Raw genomic sequence first — 15901 nt, forward strand, 5'->3', positions numbered from 1 at the left:
TAGCGCTTCCAGCACAGGGTTTCCTATGCAGACCCCGCCCAAAGAAAGCTCATCAGAAACTTTCTGCCTGTCTCCCTCGCGTTAAAACCCTTGCTCTCCAGAGCTCATTTGAGTAGGAACAGAAGACTGTCGCTCCTGCCATTATCTGCACCTCTCAATGTGTTGAAATTGCTTTTGGTAGGTTGCAACCTACAGATCGACCCTACGTCACCCCATTCCACCAGGCTCGGGAACCCCTGGGAGGAATTTGAGATGCTAGAGGTTTTTGAGTGGGAAACCTAGCTAGGGTTTTAGCATTCTCCTAACTCTATCTGTATCTTTCCCAGCAATTGTTTTCCCAATTACCGGTTCTGATAAATGCCCTGGGTGCCTAAAATGAACTCAAACCTTGTCATCTCAGTGAATACCGTCATCCAAACCATTCTACACTGTGGAATACTGATGCTCCCTTGAGACATGAAGAGCCAGTTTATTTTACAACCCCACAGTTCAGTAGCTGAGAACTGCGAAGTTACTAGAAGTCTACTGAGAAACCTTTAGAACTGAATTTCATTGACTTCTATTGGTTTAAGTGAGCCATAAAGATTATTCCACCTTCTGATGAACTTCAAAGGATTTATGGTTGTGATCTCTCACAGGATGTAATGGGCCTTTTGTCAAGAGACCCATTTTGTGTGCCCCCCCCAGTCCCCGCCATGGATTTGTTCAGTCAGGGGCTTGTGTTGCCACAGAAACAATATGCCAATATGATTTCCCCACAAGAAACCACTGCATACTTAAAACTGAACTAAAAGCTCTTTACTAAATCACACTGCCAAATGGGGCTATCGCACAAGTAAGAGCTGGCATCAATTTCACTAATTTATGTACACCTTAGGGTATTTTATACACTGTCATCCTTAAATCTTTTAGGTCCCAGCCCCAGGTTTCATTTCAAACATTTAAACAGAGACCGGAGACTGCAAGTCTGGCCACCTGAGCAGGTGGGAAGACTCACACAGCAAAAAATATTGCCAAAATTATTGAAGCATGACAGCATTGTACTTTTCAGATGAAGGGTCCTGTCCTTCTGGCAGAATTATGCTTTTCTCAAGAACAGAACTTATAGCTGGTATCTGTTGTGATCCTGTGCTGCCCCCTGCACCTGCCTGTTAAAGGTATGTTCTTTGGAGATGGACTAGGGGCTGACCCAGACAGTTCTGGTGAACAAACATTTACATACAAGCAGTGTGAATTTGCATTGATCTAGCAGGCTTGAGTAACATCCTTGAGGTATTTCAGGGAGGGGGGCAGCAGCACTTCCTTAGCTAAATTCACTTTGTGCAAATCTATTACTAATAAATCCTCTATAAAACATCAGTTCTGTTACTTTGATTTTCTTCTATGGCAGTGTAGGTCTCTGCGGCTGTGATGCTCAGGAAGAGAGCGTTGGCTGTATGCAAACTCAGAAAGAAACAATATTAACAGATTTTATTTTAAAACTGAATTTAATGTTTTAGAATAGCAACTAAAAGCAAATGGAGTACATAAATTTCAAGCACTGGGTAAAATTTCAATGAAAACATCATTACAAAGAGAAGGTACATGCAACAAATACAGAAAAAAACAAGTTGCTAAAATTCCAATTTGTTACTAATTGCATTTTACATGATGGTCTAAAAAGAATTGTTAATCTGGATTTTTCAAGTATTCAGAGTTTTAAAACTTCAACTACAGTATGTATAAAAGACACCTACAACTGGGATACGTCAGTGGTTAGCATGTGCAAAGCCCTAAGTTTGAATCTTAGCACCCCCCCCCAATTTTTTTAACTAAGGATACAAAAAGAAAGCTTATATATAGCCATGTAAATACCTACCAGAGTCAATGAAATAAAAACCATATCAGAAAGTTTAAATATTTCAAGACAATTTTGCCCTCCCAAATTATTTATCAGGCCCCCAACTCCACCTCTGGGTGCATTTGGTTTTGTTTTTTCTGTTTTAATCCAGCTTTTGTATTTTTAAAACAGTGTTTCACAAAGTAGCCTAGGCTCAGGCTACCCTTAAATCTGTGATCCTCCAGCCTTGGCTTCCAATCCAAGATTACAGTGTGTGTCAACACACTCTGCTTGAGACAGATACAGTCCAAAAGAATACTGGATACTTTCAAGGTTAACTCAATGTAAATACAAGAAATCACTGCAGAATGAAGATAGACTCAAAGTAAAGTTAGTTATACAACCAGGAAATATTAGGAATACAAGAAAAAATAAATTTTTGTTTCATGTCAAAAGGAAAGCATACCTAAGAAAAATATACTCAAAAAATTTTTAAATAATATTGTAAATATTAGGTGTCCTATAAACATAAAAGATTCCGAACAATTTAAGAAGACAGAATACAGGTACCCAAAAGTATCAGTTATTCTAGCTCAGGAGAACTCAACAAATTGGGGATTTAGAAAAGTGAGGAATATACTTCACCGTAGTATGTGACACTGTTCTAATCTACAGCTAAAAACCAGTCAGTTAATTTCAAAATTTGTTTTGGTGGTGCTGAGGACTGAGGGTCTTGAACACTGCTAACAGGCACTCTACCTGCTCCATACTCCATTTCTTCTTGCACAAGGAGAACTTCTATGCAATGTTACTCAAGGATAGCTATGATAATCTTTATGTGAGTAAATGGCTTAAATTGTAGCTCAGTAGCAGAGTGCTTGCTAGTCCTGGGTTTGTTTGAGTCCCCAGCAATCACACAAAACAAAATGATCCTTAATGTCCAAGTTGGATATATCTAGGAATTTAAGGTTAATATAAAACAACTAATATATCGTCACTATTAATAAATGACTGCCTTTATTTTAGAGTCCTTTTACTCATTCCAGTATTTATTAGGCATTATGAACCAAGGAAATCCTAGGTACTTTAGCCTTACCAGCAAATGAGTATGGTCATCACAGAGGACATGGGAAAAGCAATTCATGAATCCAAGAGGAATTTTACTTCACAAATAAAGAAATACTATAAAATCATTATGCAAAATTCAGATATTAAAAACACCCTTCTATCTAATAAGCAAATCAGTATGATGGAGAGCATATAGCATTATAATTCTACAGAAAATATGCTTTTACTACTTTCACTCGTGTCCTGGACATCATACTCATTTCTGTAAAAAAAAACAACTAAAATAGAAAAAGAGAATACCATTATTATCTACAGATATGACTACCTATCTGGTAAATCAAAAGAATCTATATGTACTGTTGACCCTCTCAAATTCTTGGTTAAATATACACCACACATGATTGTCCAGGTAGGGTCTTTAGAATTCCATTTGATAGTCGAGGGTAATAAGTGGAGACCTCACCCAACAAGGCTGCAATCTTATCAGAAGAGGAAAAAAGCCTCATCTCAGGCTTTGTCATGTGAAAGTGATCACATACCAGGAAGAGTCTGCACCAGAGTCAAGCATGCTGTTATTTTTAATGTGTGTGTATGTGCATGCTGGTGTGTTTACACATTTGCATGTGGCATGTGAAAGCCAAAAGATACTATCAGGTGTCCCCACTCACTTCCCTTTTTATTTATTGCAGCAGGGTCTCGCTGCACTGAAGCTCATGGATTCAAGTAACCTAGTTACCTAAATCACCTGAGGATTCCATTCCCATCTTGTTTCCCAAGCATTGGAATTACAGGATCCAAATTCTGGTCCTCGTGTTTGCATGGCAAGAGCTTTTCCCTCTGAACCATTGCACTAGCTCCCAAGCTCTTCTTGTATGAGAATATAATCTGCTGTACATTATCTGTCCAGGGCTGGAGATAAAAACTAGCTTTGCATATGCTAGGCAAGGACTTTTACCACTGAGCTAAATCCACAGCCCTAAAATTTTATCCAAAAAGTGGTGAGCTAATGAGAACAACATACAGTAATACACAGATACATGAAAACGCCATACGGAACCCCATACTATTCCTTTAGAGTGAATCTGAAGACCTTGGTTTCTGTTGTTCTGTGTAATGTTATGGCACACATCAAGTGTGTGTGAAAGCTGTGGCAGGCATGCACAAGTAGAGGACAACTTGTGGCAGCTCATTCTCTCCTTTCACAAGACAGGGTCCTGGGATCGAACTCAGTTCCTGATTTCATTTAAACCAGGTAAAGCACATTTACCTTCTGAGCCATTTTGCCAGTGCTGGCTATGGTGTTTTCTTGATACTAAGGCATTGCAGTAAAACATAATTAAACAGATACAAGCAGCTTAAAAACTGAGCGATAGGTACAGGTTATTCTGGGGAGGACTGCCTTAGGAAGGAGGAACATGTTACTGGAACATGAAGAAAAACTAATCAGTGATGTGTAATGGTAACATTACATATGTAATGCAGAACTGTTATTCTTGTAATTTGTGTGAAGCTAGAAATTGAGAGTGATAAAACTGGAAATTTATGTGACAGGTGTAATCAATCTGATTCCTCTTGAGTACTTTTAGTAAAATGTAAAAGGAGAGACCACTGAAGCTAAAAGGGAGTTGGTACACTCTCAGCTAGCCCACATTACAGTAACTGAGAAATTTGTACTAAAGAGACTAAGAGCCAGCGAGGGATGCGGCTTAGCAGCAGAGCACTTACCTAGCATCCATAAAGCCCTCAGACCATCAATCTCAACCACACTGAGAACAAAGTTACTGCCACTTCAATCAGAAACAGGTCCAAAAGGTAGGATAGAATGTACCTTCTGAATTTTATGAAGGAACACAGAAATAGTATCTGTAAACAGGCTGCTACTAAGAACGGATAAGGACTATTTCTTGGGATGCTTACTGGAATCAGTGGGGTCAGAGTAGTTGCCTGGATTGTGTCTTTCCACATTAAAAAGACACACTAACCCACAAAAGGATCCAATCTGTTTCATTTCATAGCATTTAGAAATGTTATAATCACTAAGAGTCAAACATCAGAATGAGGCCATCTTGTATACTGGCCTCATTTATGACCCACAAATGCTCAGATTCAGATATTCATAAAAAGGTTCCAGGGATGTAGCTCAGTGATTGAGTGCTTGCCTAGCATGTGTGATATTCTAGGTCAAACCTCAAAACTGCCCAAAAGAAGAAAAGTTTGAGGGGGCACCTAAATAATCCTATTTCATAAAATTAGGATGTTGTCTAAGGCCAATGTGAGCCATTATAACCCACACAAAGCAGCTAAGACTAACTTGATGATCTTTGGTGTCACTGTCAGTATTTAAAGGTGGCAACAGATGGGCTAAATAGCAACACTCATACCCTCACATTGATAGGGCTTCTCTTCAGTGTGAACTCTGCTATGTTTCCTTAGACGTGAGTAAACAGCAAATGCTTTCCCACACTGCTTACATATATAGGGCTTCTCTCCAGTATGGGTTCGCATGTGAATATTAAGGGATGTGGAATATATAAATGCTTTCCCACATACATTACATACAAAGGGCTTTTCGCCACTGTGAATTTTCAGATGTTTTGTGCGATGGGAGGAAGTTATGAAGGTTTTCCCACAATGAACACATTCAAAAGGCTTCTCTCCTGTGTGAGTTCTCACATGATGAATCAGGCCAGAGGTCCTGGTAAAGGCCTTCCCACATTCCTTACATTCAAAGGGCTTCTCTCCACTATGAATTCGTACATGTGTGGCAAGGCCTGAGTACTGAGTGAAGGCTTTCCCACACTCCTTACATTCATAAGGTTTGATTCCAGTGTGTGTTCTTACATGTTCAGTAAGCTGAGTAGATCTAGAAAAGGTTTTTCCACATTCCTTACACTCGTAAGGCTTTTCCCCAGTGTGAACTCTTATGTGTTCAGTGAGGCCTGACCATCGAAGGAAGGCTTTCCCACATTCCATACATTTGTATGATTTTATTCCAGTGTGAATTCTAACGTGATCATTAAGGTATGACATATTTTTAAAGGCCTTTCCACACTCCTTGCATACAAAGGGCTTTTCTTCATTATGAGTTTTTACATGTGCAGAAAGTCGAGAAAAATTAGCAAAGGACTTCCCACATATCTTACATACTTTGGATTTTTCTTCAGTATGAATTGAGACATATTGAGTTAGGTGTGAGGAAACCGTGAAGGCTTTCCAACATTCCTTGCAGTCACAGAATTTTTCTCCAGTGCACATTCCCATGGGATTATTAAGGCATGCAAAATACTGAAAATCCTTTCCACATTCCTCAAATTTGTAGGGGGTTCTTGCATTGAGAATTGGAAGATGCATAGCAAAGCTTGTGGGATGAATAAAACCATTCCCATATTTATTCCAGTCAAATGGTTCTCCTCCATTCTGAGGCCTCATATCTGCCTGAAAGTATGGCTGATTAAAAAAGACTGTCTCATAGTCTGTGCATTCAAAGGGTTTCTCATTTGTGCTAGTGCTCGGGTATATGATGTTTGGCGTCAGACTGAAGATTTTTCCACACTGATTAAGCTCAGAAATGTTCTGTCCAGTAGAGGTTTCCTTGAGCAAAGAAAGAATGTCTTTCCCATACCAGTTACACTCAGAACTGTATCCTTGGCTCTGCATGCTCACCTCTGGGTTAAGGCATAATTGTTCACCCAGCACTTCTCCACATGGCTTAGAGTCACACAAGTCCCCTTCACTGTGGTTTTCTGACTGTTGAGGAAGGGCTGAATCAGCTACCTGAAGACACAAACATTTTTATGTTCATTATGAGCTTTACAGTTTCTTTTCCATGCATTCATTTCCTGACCTCTATTTTTTCCAAACTGAACGACAAAATCCATTGGCCAAAATCTTGATGACTGGCGAGTTACATGCATTTCTTAAAAAGGTGTAAACTTCCGTGAGACTGCTGAAACTTCTATGTCTAATGTATATGTAGAAACACATACTAGTGGAAACAATGAGACATGATCTTTATGGTATATTTGGGGAATTTCCCAATTCATGATACCCCAAATAGTTCTCCTGAAGTATTAATTCCTCTTGGGTATAGACTATTCATCTCAAAGAGTTTTCTACAGAGGGACCCCCTCCTCTTTTTTGAGTATGAAGTAGAAAATCCTTTGCTGGTCTCACCATTTCTACTGCACTGGAACTTGGCATCTTTAAGTAATTCGGAAGCTCTGAATCATCGGGTTGTAATTCCAATTCTGAAGTTAAACAGAAAGAGAAATGTAGAAAGTTCAAAAAACAAGTGGTATGTACAAGAAATTCAAAGGTGGTAAGGGTTATTTGTCCTTCTTTTCAAATTAGGCACATTAAAAAAATAAAACTGAAGGCTGGAAAGATGGCTCGGACGTTAACGGCTGAGGCGGAAAACAAAGAGATGAGAAAATGAAGTGAGGCAGACACGACAGTGCACTTACGGCCCGAGAGGCAAAAGCCAGAGAGTCTTAAGTTCAAGAGCAGCCTGGCCTATATTACGACACTGTTTCAAAATTAGTAACAGAAAACAAGGAAAAGGGAGGAGCAGGGGGGATGGCTAGTTGGTAAATCAAGAAGACCCGAGTTTGAACCCTATATAACCAACTTTGAAATACCAGGAATAATGATAGATGCTAATAATCCCAGCACTGGAGCAGCAGAGAAAGATTCCCCCAGGCTCATTGCTCAGCCAGCCTCACCCAGTTAGTAAACACTCGGTCTCAGTGACAGGCCTGATCTCAAAATAAAAGGTGGAGACCACCTTGTTACAAAACTTGAAAATCTGAGTTCAAGCCTTGGAAATGAGAAAACTGACTCCAAAGTTATTCTATGACCTCCATAGGTGTGCTGGGATGTGTACACACACACACAGACATGCAGACAGACACACACACACACTCTCTCTCCTACTTTAAGGATTTTGTTATAACAAAAATTTAGCGACAGAACTGCTCAGTGGGTAAAATGGTTGCCTCACAGGCCCTGACCCTGGGCTCAATTCCCAGCACCTCCAAAACAAGAACAACAAAAAGCTGCAATTAAAAAAAAAAAAAAAAAAAAAAAAAAAAAAACAATAAAATTAAAAAAAAAAGTAGAGTCAACATTTTATGTATTACAAACTGATCCTACAGCAATTACAGCAACAGGAAAGTGAGAAAGGTCTGGGAAAACAGTTGATATTGAAGGAGTAAACTTAGGAAATGGAACACAGTGTTGTAAGACCACAGCTATGCATGAACAGAGAGAAACAACAGATTATGTAAAATGGAAGATATCTCAAACTCTGAGAAAAATGGCTCTAATCTCTGAGGCGTACATTGTAAGAAAACTTGATTATGGTTGATAAACAATAATGAACTCAAACGGATTTCTACATGCATACTCACGTTGAGGAACTGTAATTTCCACCGTCTCCAACTCTTCTTCTTGTTTTAACCAGGGGGTCGGACTAGGAATGAAGAACTGACATCCTGTATATACAGAAACATGAGTGGAAGAGCTTCAAACAAAAGATAACAAACTTTCATATGGCTAAGGAAATCATAGTTCAAATGAAAACAAGGTAATTCATTCAAAATGAGCAAAAATACAAATACAGGGGAGGGTGGGGTGTAGTTCAGTGGTAGATGCCTGCTTTACGTGCCCAAGGCTCTAAGAGCAATTTTTAGCACCATAAAAGCAAACACAATGTTCCTATTTCTGTGTCCCAAAAAGGACCCCTGAAAGTCAAACGCAAGTTAATATACACTTTCAAGAGGAGCTGCACCTCAAGGATAGAGCATTTACTAGCATGTCACTGCCCTGAGATTTCATCTCTGCTCCCCCCAAAACAAGCCTACTAAGTGGTGTACGCAACTTGAAATCTCGTAACTTGGGAGGATGAGGACAAAGAACTCCAAGTTTGAGGCCAGCCTGGACTATACACAGAAGATTTTATTGCCAAAAATAGGAGAAAGTCACAATGAGGGGAAAGGAAAGAGAAAAGAAAAGGGTAAAGAAAGTGGAGAAGAAAAAGGAAAACAAAAGAGTAAGGAAAAAAAAAGGAAAGACAGATGTGGTGCACACCTTTAATTCCAGAAGAAAGAAAACAAAATTAGAGTTCACAAAAAAGAAAAAAAAATGGCTAAGAAATATCTTTTTTAAATGTCCACTATTAGGAAGGATCTGGGAGGGCACAGTGATGGGTAAAATAGAATCAAAATGTGTTACGTAAAAAAAGTTAAATGTTCAGCTTCGTTAGCATTGAAGAAATGCAAATCCAAATGACTCTGAGATTTCATCTTATCCCACTCAGGAAGACAAAGATCAGCAAATAACCAGTAACAAGTGCTGAAGGGAATGAGGAGAAAAGGGAGCCCCATCCACCGCTGTTGGGTTGCAAACTGACACAGCCACTATGGAAACCAGTGTAGAGAACTCTCAAAAAGCTAAAATAAATCTACCGTATGACCCAGCTATACCACTCCCTGCCATATGTCCAAGGACTTGAAATCCTACTCCACAGATAGTTGCTCAGCCATGTTCAGTGCTGCTCTGTTATAGGACGTGGAATCAAGCTAAACGTCCTTTAATCAATAAATGGGTAATGAAAATGTGGTCCATATAACTATGACAGACACGTTATGTTCTCAGATCGGAGGCACCCAGATGAGTATACAACCTGGAGCAGCTGTAGAAACCAGGAAAGTAGAAAGGACCCTTGCTGGAGTCAGGAGAGTGGGGCAGTAACAGAGAAGAACAGAATTTAGGTGAGCTAAATGGGAAATAAGAAAAATGGGGGAGGGGCTTTAATTAGGAAGAGGGAGGGAGAATATACAGAAGGAGAGAGGGTAAAATAACAGTAAGGATATCTGAAAAAGCTTTAAGGAATCATAATATTGACTACCTAAAAATACCCATTGTACACCTAAGTTGGTGTGTATAATAGAGGCACACAGTTTAAATGAAGTTTTCCCACCTGAACTGACAATACTCCCTCAAATAGCCAAAGACCATTTAACAAAAACTCAACATCAGATATGAGAACTTTTGAGTTGTTGAACAGGGTTGTCCAAGAGACTTCAAAAACACTGCAGATTATTGTTGCTGCCCTTGGTTGGCCCATAAAGGCAGAAGGTTAAGTCCCAATGGCTGATGACACCAAGCGCCTCAGACACAAGGCCCATGGGCCCTGATTTAGAAACGACTGAATGTCTCCTACCTGAGAACTGGTTTTCATGGTACCAGAAGGCGCCATGCAAGCTTCCAAAGCGGAAGCAAATGAGTCCAACCCAGCTATGATACCTCTGAACCACCACAACAAACAGCATGGCATGATAGCCGTAAGGACAGAAAAGTGACACGCATACCCTGGAGGTGACATCAGCTCTCTAACTGCCTTGAGACTCACGGACAGTAAATCACACCTAATACTGGAAACTGTGGGTCCTGCAGAACCTACAGTCACCACTTAGAAAATCAGCATAATCCAACTGCACTCTACACATTTGTCTTATATCCCACATATCAGGATAGTCCTCACCCCCAAAGAGACTTCTCTTTGGAACAGATGAAGACCATTACAGAAAACAATAACCCATCAAAATGCTGAACTGTCACAATGGATACAGCTATAAAACAACTCCTGCGCCTAAGGATCAGGAAATATTTTTATATATTGGAAGAAGAGGATCAGAGAGTTTGCTGTAATTATATCTTTTAGTAATGTCAGAAGCTACACCCATAAATTACCAAGAAGATGACTGTCTAGATGAGCTGGACAAGGAGAACTCCAACAGACAGGCTCATGTGGGAGGGGCTCAAGGAAGCTCATGAGGTCTCAACCCTACATAGAGAACTACAGACAACTAAGGTATGCTAAGAGGGAGAAGACCACAGCAATCAGTTACCCAATCAGTAAACCTGAAAACATAAATATAAGTAAAACTATACAGACTTTGTAGATTGTAATTATATATTTAGGAATACACATACACACACCAACAATTAATGAAAAGAGACCATGAATTTGAAGGAGACTGGGGAGTATACTGGATGGAAGAAAGGGAGAGAGAAAGAAAGGGAAAAGAAAAGAACTGCACTGTGGATTATTATGTATCATGTAAGAATTGTATTTGTTGGAGCTGGGAACATGGCTCGTGATTAAGAGTGTTTGCTACACAATTACAGGAACCTGAGTTCTGATCTCAGAAACCCACATAACAAGCTGAGCATGGTCTTGAATATGCCTGTAACTACAGTCCTGTGCGGGTGTGCGGGGTAGACAGGATTGATAGGGCTGAGTAGCTCTAGCTCGGGGAGAACACCTGCCTCAAAAGAATAAGGCAGTGCTAGATGAAAACAGCAAATGCCCCTCTGGTTTCTGCATGACAGCATGTGCCATGTGCGTGCTTACAAAAAGTCAGTTTGGGGTTTGGTTTTTTGTTTTCTTCTCTCTTAATTTTTTTTTTTTTAATATAGCCCTGGTTAGTTAGCCTGGCCTGGAATTTGTTATATAAACCTTAAACTCAGAAATCTACCTGCTTCTGCCTTTTCCTCTCAAGTGCTGGAATTAAAGGTGTGAGTCCCTAGACCCCACCAACACACAAAAGCAGTTTCATTTTAAAAACTGCACCTGTCATTCCATTATACTCATAATTAACACGATCAATTTCTAACACATTAAGAAGCATGCAGTATGTGCCTGTTTCATAAAAGATAATGAGGAATGTGGCAGCCTTACCTACGGAGGTCAAGTTTTCGTAGTTCTCCAGCATCACCTCTCTGTATAGGTTTCTCTGAGTCAGGTCCAATAATGTCCACTCATCTTGGGTGAATTCCACAGACACATCATCGAAGGTCACTGAATCCTAAACCATCACACACATGTTGGTTTGAGCCAATGAACATTCTTGCTAGTACTCAATGGAAAATTAGGAAGGTGGACCTAATACCTATCCATGGTTCTCAGATCAGCCCCAAGGCAGCTGCAGGAATCAATGGCCCCAGGAACTCTAAACTCTAAACTCGCTCTGCTGACCTTCTACTGCCACATGATTTTAGCAGCATTTCATAAGCATGACTTCTACCAGCACAGCCAGAGAGACGCTCTTCTGGTCCTACTGTCTCATTGCAGAACATTTCTAAGCAAACTGTAGATATCCAATAAGTAGATCATCTGAGAAAAGGGTGCTCTTGCCAGTCTTATCATATGCCAGAGCACTCAAGAAAACAAAAAAAACATATAGGTGACACATGAGGCTCAGGATTAGTAAGCTGAGGTCTATGACCACAACAAAGGAGGAAGGCTGAGACTAGCCAGAAGGTTAGGCTATATAGCCAGACTTTAAATAGAACAAAGAAATAAGATTACCTACTGGAGTTGGGGATACAGCTCAGTGGTAAAGCATGTGCCTAGCATGGCTAAAAAGGCCCTGGTTCAATCCCCAGCCAAGCAAACACAGTAAGCAGCAATTACAGAAATGCTAGTATGGTTTGCAAGGTAACATGTCACCAATATAAGGCTCTGCTCACCAGGAAAATTTGTCAGACACACTTTAGCCCCTAGGGAAAATGCATTTCCTTTAAATCCTGGAGGCTGAGTCTGTCTAGATTCTAGGCTCCAGAAGGAAGTGCATCTAGATCACAGATGAAAAGTTCTATTTGGTAGAATGATATTCTTTCTTTTTACCTGGTAACAATTTGCCTGGTTGTCAGTCACTGTCCCTTCTACCTCTGTGTTTTCTTCATAGATGTAGATAGGCTCTCTAGAAAGAAGGCCTGATAGGAAAGAAAGACGGCATCAAATCCCAGAGCCGTGAAGTCATTTCACTCTAGTATGACATTCCCCTGTCATCTGCACACTCATCATACCACATAAATACATGTTCCTACCAAGAAATGCCAAAGCACTTCCGTCTCCCCTGGAGTCAGGGAAGCAGGCTAGGAACTGTGCTACCTGCTGAGGAAGGGAGTGTTCTCACTTAGTAGAGAAACTTAAGGTGTGAAAAAAACTGACTCTGGGGCTGGTGAGATGGCACCATCAGGCTAGTCTGAGTGCTCGGACCCGATGCCCAGAGTTTGATCCCAGGATTCCACAACAGAAGGAGAAAATTGACTCCCAAAAAAGTCCTTTGACTTTCACATGTATCCTCACTCACACAAATACATACACACAAGAATAATTAAACAAAACAAAAAGTAAAAAGAAAAACATGACTCTAAATTGCCCCTGGTGACAGAACTCATGACAATTATACAGCACCTCTTCGGAAAGCATACACACCGGGACCCTAAATCACAGAGCACTATTATGTGACCCATTTCAGCTCTTTGTGAATCACACAAGACTACTGAAGCCCTGCCCACTGGACTTTGTTGTACAGGAGAGACCTAAAACAGTCTAAAAAAGAGCTTCAACAAGGACTTACCATGGGACAAATCAATGGCTGCCATCCCGTGATGCTGATGGTGAAATGTGCCTGAACACTCCCTTCCCTGAGGCCAAGATCACTTCGGGACAGCTTATGAATCTAAGTGGACAGAGGCAATCTCCATTCCTCTTAATACAGGGTTATATGGAGTCCTGTTCACATCAATCATTAATCAACAACATCGAACGTCAGTCAGCAAACATCACACAATAGTGCTCACTCTCTGCAGATAATATATGTGAACCCACCGGCAAACATCTAGTTACTAACAATAGCCATACTCATTTACATTTATCAGTTTTGTCAGAAGTTGTGCTAGCACCTTTACGTATCTAACTCCCATGTTATCATAACCATCCTACACAGCAGATATCAGTAGATATATTACCCACACTAAACACCCACATCCAGGCAGCTCTAGTAATCAGTCTAGTATTAGCTGCTTGGAAATGAACTGAGACTTGATGAAGCTGAGTTTGTCCAGAAAGTTTGATTTCCTATGACCACTATTGATCCCTAACATGACCAAACATGGGTCCACCACAGCACTACACAGAATTCACTACTCCATATGTAAATGACTACTTCATAGCTACATATTATGACTTAATTTTAAAAAACTAAAACTGAAATGTTTTTAAAAATTAACATGACTGCTATTTGACAACTCTTAAGTATGTCTGGTACAAGGCCCGATGCCACACACTTGATACTAGCACTTAAGAGGCCAAGGCAGGAAGACTGTAAGTTAGGGCCTCAACCACATAAAGATACCAAGTTAAAAAACAAAAAATGGGGAAGTAGGGGTGGCATTTGCCCTAAATCCCAGCACTCGGGAGGCAGAGGCAGGCAGTTCTCTGTGAGTTTGAGGCCAGTCTGACCTTCCTGGACAGCAAGGGCTACACAGAGAAACCCTTTCTCAAAAAACAAAAAACATGTCCTCAAAAAATAAAAACAAGAAGTTTGGAAAACCTTGTCTATTTGAATCTATCTTACTTTTCTTTCTTTTTTAAGGAAAGTATCTCATATAGTGTGTTATAAGGGCTGGCCTTGAACTCACCATGCAACTTCTGATCCTTCTACTTCTAACTCACAGCTACTAGAACTGCAGATGTGTCCACCATGTCTGGTTTATGTGGTGCTGAGAACTCAGGGCCTTGTGTATGCTAGTCAAACACTCTATTATGGGGCTACATACCCGGTCTTGTGTGTGACTGTAAACTGTACCCAGGGCCTCATGTAACCTAAACACATACTCTACCACTAATCTATACCCCCAGGTTCCAAATCTTTTAAAACTACTAATCTCATTATCATAAACATAAATAAATGTCTGGAAAAGAAAGTAAGCATCTAAATTTTCTATTATGTACTAAAATGGTATTTTCAATATACGGGTTAAAAATAAAAACATTATTACAAATAATCTTACCTCTTCTATTTCATTTACTGTAGGTACTGGAAGTTTATTTCAGGTCTGGCTTATTCTTTAATTCTTTCAGCAAATAATTAGGAAGTCCTATTCCTGTGGTAGGCATGAGCAGAGCAGGGAAGGACACAGAAAATATCCTGTTCTGTAAAGATCTAGAAGTCCTATGGGGAAATATAATCATAACATAAGTGCTACAGGGAAAATCAAGCAGGGGAGGAGAAAGTCCTGCATATATATACACAAAGGAAGCACAAAACTGCAAACTGGTTTGGGACAAGATAGCAACATAAAAAGAAAACTAACACTGGCTGCATCATCTCTGACCAAGAGATTAGAATAAGAATTGACAGGGATTTTGTTTTTTAAAGGAACGGAGGGCAAGAGAGATGGCTCAGTGGTTAAGAGCACTGCCTGCTCTTCCAGAAGACTTGGGTTCAATTCCCAGCACCCACATGGCACCCACACTATCTGCAGAACACACCCAACATTTGCCTCTGACCTCTACACATACACACACACACCATACACACACCAACTCAGAGCACATTTCAAGCACTACAGTCTTGGTTGGAAACACTAGAATAATATATATAAAATAATAAATGCCCTTTCCTGTTCATACTGGTACAGAGTCAAGGACTGGCCGGAATCCGTCCAGCTCTTCAGTATGCAGACCTTTCAAAGTAAAGAGTACCAGGTGTTTTAGAAATAAAATAAGTATTAAGTTTGCCTTTTTCTTCTCTATCCAGCCTCCTGCCCAACAGGAAGATGTGGTTGGCCTTGAACTCAGTCCTACCTCTACCTTCTGAGTGCTGGCACGGACCGAAGTCCCTCTTCTCATGATGCTAAACCACTGAAGCTGAATCCCCAGCCAGAGAGGTTGATGTTTTTGTTTTCAAGTTTTTTTTTCCATTTCTTCAACAATTTCCTTCATTTTTTCTTTTATTGTTACCTTGCCATATGTATTTTAAAGATTAACTCTTTAAAAACACACACAAAAGCCCATGAAAACCAGGTATGATGGGGGAGGCTTTGCAAACCTTTCAAGACAGAAGTAAGAAGACTTCAAAGCCAGTCTGGGCCAAATAGCAATAGTTAAACAAAACAAACCCAGACCTGTAATCCCAGCTACTGGGGCGGCTGAAGCAA

The 15901-nt window shown here is 40.2% G+C and overlaps 1 protein-coding gene across 4 annotated transcripts in view; it reads right to left on the reverse strand.

Moving 5' to 3' along the window:
* Window positions 1-1480: 1480 nt before the first annotated feature.
* LOC130872912 (zinc finger protein OZF-like) overlaps window positions 1481-15901 on the reverse strand; it is a 31507-nt gene continuing 17086 nt past the window's right edge. For 2 of the 4 annotated variants that reach the window (XM_057767289.1, XM_057767290.1), the window contains exons 3-9: window positions 14753-14913; window positions 13318-13472; window positions 12579-12667; window positions 11631-11757; window positions 8296-8379; window positions 7061-7134; window positions 1481-6661 (exon numbers count right to left, since the gene is read on the reverse strand). In XM_057767289.1, the coding sequence (XP_057623272.1) occupies window positions 5249-6661; window positions 7061-7134; window positions 8296-8379; window positions 11631-11757; window positions 12579-12667; window positions 13318-13342 (1812 nt within the window). In that variant the 5' untranslated portion in view covers window positions 13343-13472; window positions 14753-14913 and the 3' untranslated portion in view covers window positions 1481-5248. The remainder of the gene's footprint in view (window positions 6662-7060; window positions 7135-8295; window positions 8380-11630; window positions 11758-12578; window positions 12668-13317; window positions 13473-14752; window positions 14914-15901) is intronic. The other 2 variants (XM_057767291.1, XM_057767293.1) reach the window with 2 other exon arrangements.

Source organism: Chionomys nivalis, chromosome 4, assembly GCF_950005125.1.
Source record: "Chionomys nivalis chromosome 4, mChiNiv1.1, whole genome shotgun sequence".
NCBI classification, from domain to species: Eukaryota; Metazoa; Chordata; class Mammalia; order Rodentia; family Cricetidae; genus Chionomys; species Chionomys nivalis.